This window comes from Ostrea edulis, chromosome 2 (assembly GCF_947568905.1).
Source record: "Ostrea edulis chromosome 2, xbOstEdul1.1, whole genome shotgun sequence".
NCBI classification, from domain to species: Eukaryota; Metazoa; Mollusca; class Bivalvia; order Ostreida; family Ostreidae; genus Ostrea; species Ostrea edulis.
The window spans coordinates 42,554,851-42,570,606 of NC_079165.1; the positions used below are offsets into that span (position 1 = coordinate 42,554,851).

At 33.7% G+C, this 15,756-nt stretch overlaps 1 protein-coding gene and 1 long non-coding RNA gene across 4 annotated transcripts in view; both read left to right on the forward strand.

Annotated features, from left to right (window-relative positions):
* LOC125667017 (uncharacterized) overlaps positions 1–15,756 on the forward strand; it is a 104,245-nt gene that overhangs the window by 65,310 nt on the left and 23,179 nt on the right. The window contains exons 23-27 of one of the 3 annotated variants that reach the window (XM_056154073.1): positions 2–37; positions 976–1,011; positions 1,950–1,985; positions 6,917–6,952; positions 12,623–12,658. In XM_056154073.1, coding sequence (XP_056010048.1) covers positions 2–37; positions 976–1,011; positions 1,950–1,985; positions 6,917–6,952; positions 12,623–12,658 — 180 coding nt within the window. Of the gene's footprint in view, position 1; positions 38–975; positions 1,012–1,949; positions 1,986–2,186; positions 2,765–3,718; positions 3,804–3,937; positions 4,270–6,916; positions 6,953–12,622; positions 12,659–15,756 lie in introns of those variants that run through there. The other 2 variants (XR_008799964.1, XR_008799963.1) reach the window with 2 other exon arrangements.
* LOC125667062 (uncharacterized) lies at positions 12,850–14,665 on the forward strand. Its single transcript, XR_007367003.2, has 3 exons — positions 12,850–13,437; positions 14,395–14,479; positions 14,615–14,665. It is a non-coding gene; the product is annotated as an uncharacterized LOC125667062 (long non-coding RNA).

Here is a 15,756-nt window from a genome sequence, read left to right on the forward strand (position 1 = left end):
GCAACAAAAACGACCACAGTACCAACAAGCAGTAGTAGTAAGTAGACTATTTCTCGTTTTGTCTGATACTCTTTCAAAGTTGTTTACAAGGTAAGTTGACCATTATGAAGTGAAAGTAAGAATGTTTAATCCCATAAATCTTATGAAAACATAAAATGCAGAGCACGTCAAAAATCGATTCGTTGAATAAGTAAAGTTGAGATCAGGAGTGGAGGAGAAGGTATCCATGTCACCTTGTTCGGTCCCACCTTCCTTGACCGCTATATGGTGATCGGGTAGAGAGTGTAACCATCAGTCAACATCGCCAAATAGCCGTAACTACATTGTTCATCTTCTTCTTTGATAACCTTTAAAACATTGCTTACAGATTAACTTGATAAGGTGTTGAAAAGGACTAAATATCCTGTGTTCCGACACACCCTCCCTGATCCCTATATATTGCTCAGATTGACCAAGTAATCCACAGTAAACCTGATTATTTTAAATAGCGAGTAGTTAACAATTGGCATGCAGCTATACTGATATCACTCCACTTCATTGCAGATTGTATTTGCAAATAAGGTCACTACAACGTCCACCAACTATTGACATTTGTCACTTTAAAAGGGACTGTTGTGAGGCCTGTAAATTCAATTTATTTGTCAGATGCCTGTCACTGCTTAACAATTCATGATATGGATAACACTCTAGCTCAAGGAATTAAATAGTGGACTTTACATTTAAAATAGACATAAAAGAAGGACGGAATCATCGATAAAGCTGCAAAGTTCCATCATATTTTATGACAATCGCTTTAAAGTTAAAACCCTTGGTATACTGGTTTCAGTTAACGTTCTTCAAGATGTATCGTTCAAACTGTTTGGGTTGTATGTACACCCATAGTCATATATCAATCAGCCCTACTGTCGGATTTGTCAGCAGCCAAGGTTACCTTCAATTTTCACATTAAATACTCTTGTATTCCATTATTTACAGCAACAAAAACGACCACAGTACCAACAAGCAGTAGTAGTAAGTAGAATATTTCTCGTTTTGTCTGATACTCTTTCAAAGTTGTTTACAAGGTAAGTTGACCATTATGAAGTGAAAGTAAGAATGTTTAATCCCATAAATCTTATGAAAACATAAAATGCAGAGCACGTCAAAAATCGATTCGTTGAATAAGTAAAGTTGAGATCAGGAGTGGAGGAGAAGGTATCCATGTCACCTTGTTCGGTCCCACCTTCCTTGACCGCTATATGGTGATCGGGTAGAGAGTGTAACCATCAGTCAACATCGCCAAATAGCCGTAACTACATTGTTCATCTTCTTCTTTGATAACCTTTAAAACATTGCTTACAGATTAACTTGATAAGGTGTTGAAAAGGACTAAATATCCTGTGTTCCGACACACCCTCCCTGATCCCTATATATTGCTCAGATTGACCAAGTAATCCACAGTAAACCTGATTATTTTAAATAGCGAGTAGTTAACAATTGGCATGCAGCTATACTGATATCACTCCACTTCATTGCAGATTGTATTTGCAAATAAGGTCACTACAACGTCCACCAACTATTGACATTTGTCACTTTAAAAGGGACTGTTGTGAGGCCTGTAAATTCAATTTATTTGTCAGATGCCTGTCACTGCTTAACAATTCATGATATGGATAACACTCTAGCTCAAGGAATTAAATAGTGGACTTTACATTTAAAATAGACATAAAAGAAGGACGGAATCATCGATAAAGCTGCAAAGTTCCATCATATTTTATGACAATCGCTTTAAAGTTAAAACCCTTGGTATACTGGTTTCAGTTAACGTTCTTCAAGATGTATCGTTCAAACTGTTTGGGTTGTATGTACACCCATAGTCATATATCAATCAGCCCTACTGTCGGATTTGTCAGCAGCCAAGGTTACCTTCAATTTTCACATTAAATACTCTTGTATTCCATTATTTACAGCAACAAAACCGACCACAGTACCAACAAGCAGTAGTAGTAAGTAGAATATTTCTCGTTTTGTCTGATACTCTTTCAAAGTTGTTTACAAGGTAAGTTGACCATTATGAAGTGAAAGTAAGAATGTTTAATCCCATAAATCTTATGAAAACATAAAATGCAGAGCACGTCAAAAATCGATTCGTTGAATAAGTAAAGTTGAGATCAGGAGTGGAGGAGAAGGTATCCATGTCACCTTGTTCGGTCCCACCTTCCTTGACCGCTATATGGTGATCGGGTAGAGAGTGTAACCATCAGTCAACATCGCCAAATAGCCGTAACTACATTGTTCATCTTCTTCTTTGATAACCTTTAAAACATTGCTTACAGATTAAGGTAGAGACCGATAGCAACCACGTGATCAGTAAAAATCGTGTATTTTCACGTGAAATTATTTTTCGGAATTCCGTACATCGCCATAGAGTAGTTGAAAAACAAAAAGGGGTTCCGAAAGTACAAGTTGCTGTGACTGAATCGATGATTGAGAGGGTCGTCTCGACGAAATTTGGCCATAGTTTAGATTAGGAATACGTCAATGTAATAATAGTGGACTAAATGTTTCGTCCGTGCAGAATGGCACTTTTTACCTCACGAAATTCACCACCATGCATAGCTGCGCTACGTAAACAAAGTTGTTGATGTAGCGTGATCGTGGTGTCCGAGTGCTGCGAGTTTCAATACTGTTTATGTAGTCATTGAGAGTTTAAACAAAGTTTCTTCTGAGAAGAGGAATTCGATGGATGCATTCAACGTGGACAACGAAATCATAATTTCGTTTGGTAAGTGAAAAAAATGACAAATTGAATTTGTATTCAACCCACTTTTCCTCTGCTATTTCACAACGCGATTTTATAATAACATCTATAAACGCACAATTTGGAGCTGTTTCATTTTTTGTGCATTTATGTATTCCATATGTGCCCAAAATATAACTCCTACATGTGCATGTAATTGTAAATGGATGTCATGTATATGCCAGATTTGAAAAAAAAATAGGGCTCTCACAATTTTGGGGGGGGGGGGGGTGTTGCACTAAAATTCTATTTTGGTATAAATGATAGTACTTCTAGTATCTTGAAATTTCATTGACCTAAGAGATATCTCAAATCTGGGGTTTCATGTTTCATGCAAGCATGTAGGTCTACAAAACATTATTTAAAATATTTGTAAAATCACAAGCCCCCCCTCATAGGCAAATAAATGTATTGTATGAAAATAAGATATGGATGTCCTTCTCTTGACCCACACTCCGTAAAGGAGACAGGTCTGATAAATCTAGAGTTGACTTGTTTTGATATTATTAGAATGAACTGGCAGTTTATGAAAACATATCTGTCATCTCATATTGTAATATGATAATTATGATGTTTATTCACCTCATTAAGGACCCGGGGGTGGGAGGGTATGTACAGTTTAAATAGAAGGTAACTATAACAATATGAAATAAATAGCAATCATGCAGATGTACTACTACTGCAAGAGTTCACATTGCTGCACTGCACACATTTAACATACATGTAGTGTTACATATGTAATACTGATTTCAGACAAGATTTTAAAAATTAACATAATAAAATACATGTTATGTGTGTAATTTTCAATATATCAGCATTTTAAAGTTCACTAAACATGCATTGAGACACACGATTTTAAAATTGACATTGTCTGACACAGTATAATTAATGATTAATACTGACTGTGCAAATATTAATTATGATGATTTTTTTTCTAAGCATCATCCTAAGGACAAGTGCAAGTTGAAATGGGCTTCCAGCCAACAACTTCAACAGCAATTTGCCATGAAAATCAGCAAGAAAGGTACAATATTTTCTATCTTAGTAAGATAGAATTTTTCATTTTAACACCAGACATTTATAAAGACAATTCTTAGTATATTAGATATTCATCTTTTTTTCAATATTTGAATATACAGAATATATTTTTTATAACAGGTACTTCATTTACATTGATGATGTCATATCCCCTGGACCCCACAACTTCACAGGTTACAGAGAAAATTCAAGAACTTCTGCAAAATGTGGGACTTGGATAGAATCAATAATGTATTTGTGAGCCCAGAGCAATGGATATATTGTGCAACATACTAAAGTGTGAATTTAATGGAAAACAAGTACATGTACTCATGTATTACATGTCTTTTTTAAAGACAATAATATTGTATAAATATAGAGGAAGTGTCATTGTTGATTATTCTAAGTTTTTGATATATCAAAATCAGTAAACATTTCTAAATGAAAATAAAATACCAATTTTATAACTTTAATCAATGTGTTTGAATTTCTCATTTTCTAACCCCCCCCCCCCCCCCGTTACACACACTCAGTGCATATATACTGCCAAACGCTCAGCATCAGGTGTGAATGTCACTGGTCCTCGGAGATGACCATCAAAACGGATGCCCAGTGTCACAGTAGATGTGGCACGCTAAAGAACCCTCACTGCTCAATGGCCGTAAGCGCCGAGCAAAGGCCTAAATTTAAAGCCGTTCACCGGTCTTGGTAACGTCTCCATATGAGTAAAAAATTCTCGAGAGAGACGTTAAACAAGATACAATCAATCCATGGGTCGATTGGGTGGAAATCTTTCCATTGATATTAAATATAAAGTTGTTATTTAAACATATTTGGTGCACTATGCTGTATAATCATATCAATTTCTTATAATAGGTAATCGTGTCTGGTTATTATAAAAAAAAAGGTATGAAAAATAACTAAATATTAATGCAATCATTGTGAGTGCAAAAAGGTCAATCGCAAGAGCACATACATAAATGCATTGGCGGATATAGTGGGTGGGGTGGGGGGCAACCGGCGCGAGCCCCCCTAAAATTTTCAAGTTTAAAGTAAATCGTGGTCTCTTGTTTAGAGAAATATATACGATAAAAGAATCCATAATTTCCTCCACTCTCAGAGAAATAAATGTCTGACAAAATCTTTTGATTTATTGAATTACTTTTAGTGGGAGAACGGCTACTTTTTCCAAAAACCCTTAAAATTTGCGTTATTTTATTAATTTCACCTTATTAAAAATGACAGAAAATAATAAAAATGACTACATAGGAGACATATTTTAAGCCCTAAAAAATCTGTAAAATCCAGGAGTTTCTGGGGAATCGCCCCCCCCCCCCCTTTCAAGGCGGCCCCCAGACCCCTGCCTCATACAGTTGCACCCCCCTCCCAACTTCAATTCCTGATCCGCCCCTGAAATAGCTTATAGAAACCTTCTTATTGTCATGTTCAATTTTCAAAGAGGTAATTTGGGAATGCTTAAACATTCTAAGTTATAAAAAGGTCAGTAGTTTATCTCTGCTGGCTGAATCTTTCTTCTCAATGCACCGAGTGCATATTCATGACGTCTATGTTCCTGCTCATTCTTTCTCCTCCATACCATGCAGTATATTAAAGGGGTTGGGATGTAATGGAGACATTTGTTTTAACAAATATAAATTGTATTTCAATTTTTTGTGGGGATTTTTATTTGAGAAAACTCTTAATATTAATCATCAAATATGATGACGTATGATAAATCTATATTCTGAGTGTAAGTGCACAAAGGTCAACAACGAGAACTACAACAAAATATAAGCTAAAATTTGAAATACATACTTTCTGTATTATATTTATTAATTTAAAAAAGGTATTACAAAGAATCTTCGAATTTCAGCAAGCTGTTTTTGATGGATTGTTTACAACATCTTTTAATAACCCTTTTTCTTACGAAAATGTGTAGTTTGTTAAAAGGGGATGGGGTTAGGAATTTTTTGCTAGTTCCATATTGAACCCCATTATGGTGTATATTTTTTTTCATATATTTTACTTACTAATAGACTGACCACTTAATGAAATAAAATAAGAAATTTGATGGGTAATTTTTTTGCAGCTTAAGCAAAGGTATGACCCTGTGTGCAAATATTGTGCACTGTTTTAAGGTAATTGGCCAATGTAGCTCTGTTGAAGTAATGTTGTTGCATGTTAATAATGATTGCTGAACTTGAAATTGATGTGTAATATACAATTATGTGAAAGGTTGTTTGGAACCATATATGACAAGTTATGATCCTTTTTACAATAAAAATGTTATAGCTCTATTTGTATATTGCTCTCTACTTATTTTTCTTCACTTTTTACGCTTTACAAGGACTAAAGAAGGTGTTGTTAAAATCGCCATATTTCTCAAAAACAAGGTCGATTACCTACATTGATTTTTTATTATGTTTTATATCGAAGCTTCATCATAAACATATATCAAAATAAAAAAAATTCAATGGTTAATTTTTTTTAGCATCAACCTATCAATCTCTACCTTAACTTGATAAGGTGTTGAAAAGGACTAAATATCCTGTGTTCCGACACACCCTCCCTGATCCCTATATATTGCTCAGATTGACCAAGTAATCCATAGTAAACCTGATTATTTTAAATAGCGAGTAGTTAACAATTGGCATGCACCTATTCTGATATCACTCCTCTTCATTGCAGATTGTATTTGCAAATAAGGTTACTACAACGTCCACCAACTATTGACATTTGTCACTTTAAAAGGGACTGTTGTGAGGCCTGTAAATTCAATTTATTTGTCAGATGCCTGTCACTGCTTAACAATTCATGATATGGATAACACTCTAGCTCAAGGAATTAAATAGTGGACTTTACATTTAAAATAGACACAAAAGAAGGACGGAATCATCGATAAAGCTGCAAAGTTCCATCATATTTTATGACAATCGCTTTAAAGTTAAAACCCTTGGTATACTGGTTTCAGTTAACGTTCTTCAAGATGTATCGTTCAAACTGTTTGGGTTGTATGTACACCCATAGTCGTATATCAATCAGCCCTACTGTCGGATTTGTCAGCAGCCAAGGTTACCTTCAATTTTCACATTAAATACTCTTGTATTCCATTATTTACAGCAACAACAACGACCAAAGCACCAACAAGCAGTAGTAGTAAGTAGAATATTTCTCGTTTTGTCTGATACTCTTTTAAAGTTGTTTACAAGGTAAGTTGACCATTATGAAGTGAAAGTAAGAATGTTTAATCCCATAAATCTTATGAAAACATAAAATGCAGAGCACGTCAAAAATCGATTCGTTGAATAAGTAAAGTTGAGATCAGGAGTGGAGGAGAAGGTATCCATGTCACCTTGTTCGGTCCCACCTTCCTTGACCGCTATATGGTGATCGGGTAGAGAGTGTAACCATCAGTCAACATCGCCAAATAGCCGTAACTACATTGTTCATCTTCTTCTTTGATAACCTTTAAGTATCGTTCCTTGTAAAAATCAGGCAGAGGGTGATAAGTGGACCGTCAGGGATCGAGCTGATACTTATATATATAGTAACATTGTTTATAGGAAATCATTCGGTCATAATATTTTTTTCATATGACGCACCTTCACAGAGCTGTATTACTAAAAATAGAATACCCATGTTTTGACCAAAATTGACTCATAAAAATGCTATTATTCTTAAAGGTTTTGTTAAATGAAAAGATCATACATTTTCAAATGGCTTATATAAAATGAAGAAGAAGGCTACTGTTTACGAATTTCTGTGATCATAGTGAGTATTTGTTATGTGTTACCATGGTAACCGTTCCTGTAGTTAACGAAAGGATTTTCTAACGGAAAAACATTCCAACTTTAAGACCATTTTTCTCGAAACAGCAAACACTTTCAAAAAAGTTTTATAATTAGACGGATAAAGTACATGCTATTGAATAATTTTTACTCGATATTGTTTTTGAAGGTTTTTACTGTACTCGGAAAAAAATATATGAAGATTGTGAAAAATGGCGGGAAAATAATATATTTTCGTTTTTTAAAATTTTCTTTTACTTACAAACTATTCAACAAGCACACTTTTTTGTCATGTTCTAGTAATTATCATATTTATAAATATCTAAAATGATCTTCTTTATGTGTTTACATACCACAATGATATGTCTATAGATGTAAATGCAAGAAACGATGCATAGCATTTTTGGTCGGGATCGAAAGTCCGTTTATTATTAACCCATTTCTTTCAGATTTCCTCAGGTTTTTGTAAACAACTTATTAGACCGGTCTTTATAGGATATTTTACACTGAATGGAGAGTTTAACTTACAAGTATTTTTGGCTGGATAGTTGTGAGTTTGTGGGTAATTAACAGATTAAAGAAAAAATGCTTGGTTGGCAATTGTTTTTCATTTTGAAATTCACCTATCAACAACTCTTGTGAGGCTGGTCAACGACGTACGTTGTAGGTTGCTCGAATAACAAGAGATTGGCATTTTAGTCCCAAGTACATGTATAAAGAGAATGAATGCCCATGTTCTTTAAAAACGTATATCTTTAGAAAAACAAAACTGAAAATACATTGAACATGTTCAAGGGAATCCTATGATAAAACATTAAGACATAATTTATCAACTTTTGTGTTTTACCCTAAATAATTCATTGAAAATATCTTTTATTTGAAAAATCATTTTGAATTCATTTTTGCTCTGTGTAATATGAAATGTAATACATTTATTACAAAGCATCTGGACATTTTAAACTTTGGTTAACAATTCTAGAAACATGATATGGCTCAAATTTTAAAATAAAACTTTTTAGCACTTGATTTCCTTATGAATCCTTTGTAAGAGTGGAACAAAAACTTTTAGTGAAATGTACGTTTTTACAGTCGTATAATATATATGTTTGTTCAGGAAAAAATAAAAATCAGAACAGAAACTGCAGACATTTGTGTCATTAATATTGTAAAATTTGGACAGTTTATATTGACTTTATATAATTTTATGAAAATACATGTAATGTAGAAATGGGCTTGTTTTAAAATTCAATAATGTAGTTTAAAAAATGTAAGTTGACTCATTTATCATGTCTATGGCACTATATTTTACCAAGTATGATTACAGGTTGCTTTCAGATGACAAAACAACTGTTTTACATAATCCATGTAGATATTAGTGTCTGTAAAGTGAATTGAAAATGAATTCTTAATTACTTCATCAATACATTCCATTATCTATAAGATTTTTTAACAGTTGCAACTTGTAAGTTTAGATCCTTTATAAACTGTATACTGAAAGATGTAGGCGGAAGAGTTCTTTGAAGCTTAAAATTTTATTTCAAAATCATACTTTTTTAAAAGTGTAACCCCAAACAAGGCATAAACATGATAAAGGAACAAATGAGCACAGAAATATATTTGTTACGAACATATTTACAAAACGGAGGCAGATCCAGAAAAAAATATAAGGGTGGGAATGGAGGTTTTGTGACTCGTGTATTTACCTTCTCCATCCAGAAAGGGGTGGGTAAAGAGCCCAATAATTGCATAAAATAGACCATTTGAGCTATTCTATGATGCATCACATTATACATGTATTTTTGCATGTCAACACAACTTCATTACACAATTCAACCCATTGGTGTTTAATTTTTTCATAAGTTGTTTCCCTTTCAAATTTAGGTACATTAGGAATTTCAGTTGAAATAATTTGAATAAAACACCATATATAAGAATGCTTTCATGTTTATTTGACAATTTGTCATTTATTTCTTCATAGAGTTTTGATATTTTGTTTGGATTCAATATTTTAGACTGTCTTGATGTTCAACATTGAATTTATGGAGTCCTTTGCTTTCCTTTTGTAATAGTGTCTTGTACTTTCACTTTGTTTGATTGATTTTCCTCCTGTTACCACTTTAAGTATATCCCTGGGTTTTGCAGAGACCTACAATACAATAAGATAGACACTGATTTTCAGGACACAAGAATTTACTTATTTTTCTCTCCTCAATATACATGTATATAATATATATTTCTCTAGTTTTTGAGAATGTTTGAACATTTTATATCATAAAACTTTCAATTAAAGTACACGACTCAGAGCCTAGTAGTCATAGTACACATTGATTTTTAAATTATACATGTAGTTAGAAAGAATAAAATACTAAAACAGCATATAAAACTTTTGAAAACAAGAAATGCCTAAAGAAACTTGTATATGGCATTGAGAAGGTGTTCCAAATATTCTAAATCAGTGACAAGTAGGTTCGGGTACTATTCAGGGCAACAGCTGTATCAGGTTTTGAGTCGGGTTTCTGAGTGACCAATATTTTTCTATAATGGTGGGTTGGGGGTTGGTTGACTTTGACCTCATTATCAGAAGGGGTCATATAGTGCTTGTATATCAGGATTATTATATAATATTATACTGATCTACCAAGTTTGAGGTTTATAAAACATTTACACTTTAGATTCATTGGTACATATGTGCTACATGTATTTACCACAGAGGTTTCCAATGCATGTAGTGATGGTAATGACACTCCATGATGCTGGTATGAAAACTTTAAAGAAATATACATTAGCTAAATGACTTGATATTTGTTATATTTATATATTATTATTAGAAATATAAATTCAAGAACCCATACATTAACCAGTCCCCATGACCATATCAGATTGAGGCAGACTTTAAATAGTAATATAATAGATATCTAATAAAAATGTCAAGATATAATTAACATTATGAATTGTTTTACAATAAAATGGAATTCTTTAAAAAATTACAGACCCTAAATATGTTCTTTGATATATCTAATAGTATGCATATGTTTTCAAAATATGAATTCCGATTTGTCAAGAGCTGAATGGTGACCACTAAAAGAAATGATTTTGTGCATATGAAATAATATTTAAAAAATTTGTGTGTGTTTATATAGAACACTTTGAAGGAAAAAACAATGATGTGTACATAAAATAAATTGAAGAAAAAAATCGCATCCACTCTGAGATTTGAACCCGGTACCTCCGGCATGCTAATCCTGATACCTAACCACTTTGCTATCTGTGACTTGTAAATAATTTGGTCACATTATATACTTCACATTGCATCTCACAAAGTTATATTATGTCTTAAATTTTTATATGCAAATTCGACTGAAATCTACATGAAGTACATAAAACCACACTCTTTTGAGATGATACCTACTCCTACTGATCCTCAGTTAGGCATAATCTACATTTCTATCTAGACAAGAGGCGTTAGTGTGGAGGATACGTAGATGTCTGCTATTATTGCAGACCATTACAAATGAAACATGCCGTCGACTAGCCTAGGCCTAAAACATATCATAGCGTAACTGTTGAAAGTATGACTTTTTGAAACAAGGGAGTGGGTGTCATCAGCACACAGTCGTCTCATACAATGCTACATTGTATAATACAACATTCGTTATGATTTTTATGCTAATAATAACATGAATAATAAATATTGCGAATTTTGACTTATTAAATATGTAAATCACACCATTTGAAATTACCGGAATGCGCCGACTTGGTGACATGTCATATAAGATATGTTGCTCGGTCTTCGTTGTCGCCTGCTCCACACACGTTCTATCTTCAGTGACGCCATATACATCAATGTATTTCTGACACTCTCCGAAGGTAAATATATTCGTTTCCTTTAGAGGAGGCTTGAGGGTAGTTCACACTCTGTCGGAATATTGTCCTACACGGCATTCAGTTTTGGATCCGCCATATTCCGCGCACTTAGTGTGTTGACAAAGCAGCGCCCCTAGCGATCATCGAGGTTAAATTCAAGAACGATAATCGAAATTGCATTAAAATCGAAACATTCAGAGAGGTTTTAAAATGTTATATTGAAACTTTCAAAAAAAAATTTTTATTTCAGAGCATGCCTTTTCTATTTGTTTAATGTTATATAATGATATATTTTCATACCTGCTTTGCTGTTTTTAGATTTCAAAGGGATTACAAGTAGTGTTTTATATAGATTTGCACTAAGCGTGAATTCTCCATGTTCATAATTATCTGTCCATAATTTTGGAACCAGGCGAAATAAATCAAAACTACTTTGTATATTTGCCAAACATATTACGGTGAGTTAGTATGCTAAGTTTGGGTTCATTTCGTGAACATGGACTTATCACGAAAATGCGATTTTGCCTGATTTTTACGTGGAACCATACTTAAAACATTGCTTACAGATTAACTTGATAAGATGTTGAAAAGGACTAAATATCCTGTGTTCCGACACACCCTCCCTGATCCCTATATATTGCTCAGATTGACCAAGTAATCCATAGTAAACCTGATTATTTTAAATAGCGAGTAGTTAACAATTGGCATGCAGCTATACTGATATCACTCCACTTCATTGCAGATTGTATTTGCAAATAAGGTTACTACAACGTCCACCAACTATTGACATTTGTCACTTTAAAAGGGACTGTTGTGAGGCCTGTAAATTCAATTTATTTGTCAGATGCCTGTCACTGCTTAACAATTCATGATATGGATAACACTCTAGCTCAAGGAATTAAATAGTGGACTTTACATTTAAAATAGACACAAAAGAAGGACGGAATCATCGATAAAGCTGCAAAGTTTCATCATATTTTATGACAATCGCTTTAAAGTTAAAACCCTTGGTATACTGGTTTCAGTTAACGTTCTTCAAGATGTATCGTTCAAACTGTTTGGGTTGTATGTACACCCATAGTCATATATCAATCAGCCCTACTGTCGGATTTGTCAGCAGCCAAGGTTACCTTCAATTTTCACATTAAATACTCTTGTATTCCATTATTTACAGCAACAACAACGACCAAAGCACCAACAAGCAGTAGTAGTAAGTAGAATATTTCTCGTTTTGTCTGATACTCTTTTAAAGTTGTTTACAAGGTAAGTTGACCATTATGAAGTGAAAGTAAGAATGTTTAATCCCATAAATCTTATGAAAACATAAAATGCAGAGCACGTCAAAAATCGATTCGTTGAATAAGTAAAGTTGAGATCAGGAGTGGAGGAGAAGGTATCCATGTCACCTTGTTCGGTCCCACCTTCCTTGACCGCTATATGGTGATCGGGTAGAGAGTGTAACCATCAGTCAACATCGCCAAATAGCCGTAACTACATTGTTCATCTTCTTCTTTGATAACCTTTAAAACATTGCTTACAGATTAAGGTAGAGACCGATAGCAACCACGTGATCAGTAAAAATCGTGTATTTTCACGTGAAATTATTTTTCGGAATTCCGTACATCGCCATAGAGTAGTTGAAAAACAAAAAGGGGTTCCGAAAGTACAAGTTGCTGTGACTGAATCGATGATTGAGAGGGTCGTCTCGACGAAATTTGGCCATAGTTTAGATTAGGAATACGTCAATGTAATAATAGTGGACTAAATGTTTCGTCCGTGCAGAATGGCACTTTTTACCTCACGAAATTCACCACCATGCATAGCTGCGCTACGTAAACAAAGTTGTTGATGTAGCGTGATCGTGGTGTCCGAGTGCTGCGAGTTTCAATACTGTTTATGTAGTCATTGAGAGTTTAAACAAAGTTTCTTCTGAGAAGAGGAATTCGATGGATGCATTCAACGTGGACAACGAAATCATAATTTCGTTTGGTAAGTGAAAAAAATGACAAATTGAATTTGTATTCAACCCACTTTTCCTCTGCTATTTCACAACGCGATTTTATAATAACATCTATAAACGCACAATTTGGAGCTGTTTCATTTTTTGTGCATTTATGTATTCCATATGTGCCCAAAATATAACTCCTACATGTGCATGTAATTGTAAATGGATGTCATGTATATGCCAGATTTGAAAAAAAAATAGGGCTCTCACAATTTTGGGGGGGGGGGGGGGGGTGTTGCACTAAAATTCTATTTTGGTATAAATGATAGTACTTCTAGTATCTTGAAATTTCATTGACCTAAGAGATATCTCAAATCTGGGGTTTCATGTTTCATGCAAGCATGTAGGTCTACAAAACATTATTTAAAATATTTGTAAAATCACAAGCCCCCCCTCATAGGCAAATAAATGTATTGTATGAAAATAAGATATGGATGTCCTTCTCTTGACCCACACTCCGTAAAGGAGACAGGTCTGATAAATCTAGAGTTGACTTGTTTTGATATTATTAGAATGAACTGGCAGTTTATGAAAACATATCTGTCATCTCATATTGTAATATGATAATTATGATGTTTATTCACCTCATTAAGGACCCGGGGGTGGGAGGGTATGTACAGTTTAAATAGAAGGTAACTATAACAATATGAAATAAATAGCAATCATGCAGATGTACTACTACTGCAAGAGTTCACATTGCTGCACTGCACACATTTAACATACATGTAGTGTTACATATGTAATACTGATTTCAGACAAGATTTTAAAAATTAACATAATAAAATACATGTTATGTGTGTAATTTTCAATATATCAGCATTTTAAAGTTCACTAAACATGCATTGAGACACACGATTTTAAAATTGACATTGTCTGACACAGTATAATTAATGATTAATACTGACTGTGCAAATATTAATTATGATGATTTTTTTTCTAAGCATCATCCTAAGGACAAGTGCAAGTTGAAATGGGCTTCCAGCCAACAACTTCAACAGCAATTTGCCATGAAAATCAGCAAGAAAGGTACAATATTTTCTATCTTAGTAAGATAGAATTTTTCATTTTAACACCAGACATTTATAAAGACAATTCTTAGTATATTAGATATTCATCTTTTTTTCAATATTTGAATATACAGAATATATTTTTTTATAACAGGTACTTCATTTACATTGATGATGTCATATCCCCTGGACCCCACAACTTCACAGGTTACAGAGAAAATTCAAGAACTTCTGCAAAATGTGGGACTTGGATAGAATCAATAATGTATTTGTGAGCCCAGAGCAATGGATATATTGTGCAACATACTAAAGTGTGAATTTAATGGAAAACAAGTACATGTACTCATGTATTACATGTCTTTTTTAAAGACAATAATATTGTATAAATATAGAGGAAGTGTCATTGTTGATTATTCTAAGTTTTTGATATATCAAAATCAGTAAACATTTCTAAATGAAAATAAAATACCAATTTTATAACTTTAATCAATGTGTTTGAATTTCTCATTTTCTAACCCCCCCCCCCCCCCGTTACACACACTCAGTGCATATATACTGCCAAACGCTCAGCATCAGGTGTGAATGTCACTGGTCCTCGGAGATGACCATCAAAACGGATGCCCAGTGTCACAGTAGATGTGGCACGCTAAAGAACCCTCACTGCTCAATGGCCGTAAGCGCCGAGCAAAGGCCTAAATTTAAAGCCGTTCACCGGTCTTGGTAACGTCTCCATATGAGTAAAAAATTCTCGAGAGAGACGTTAAACAAGATACAATCAATCCATGGGTCGATTGGGTGGAAATCTTTCCATTGATATTAAATATAAAGTTGTTATTTAAACATATTTGGTGCACTATGCTGTATAATCATATCAATTTCTTATAATAGGTAATCGTGTCTGGTTATTATAAAAAAAAAAGGTATGAAAAATAACTAAATATTAATGCAATCATTGTGAGTGCAAAAAGGTCAATCGCAAGAGCACATACATAAATGCATTGGCGGATATAGTGGGTGGGGTGGGGGGCAACCGGCGCGAGCCCCCCTAAAATTTTCAAGTTTAAAGTAAATCGTGGTCTCTTGTTTAGAGAAATATATACGATAAAAGAATCCATAATTTCCTCCACTCTCAGAGAAATAAATGTCTGACAAAATCTTTTGATTTATTGAATTACTTTTAGTGGGAGAACGGCTACTTTTTCCAAAAACCCTTAAAATTTGCGTTATTTTATTAATTTCACCTTATTAAAAATGACAGAAAATAATAAAAATGACTACATAGGAGACATATTTTAA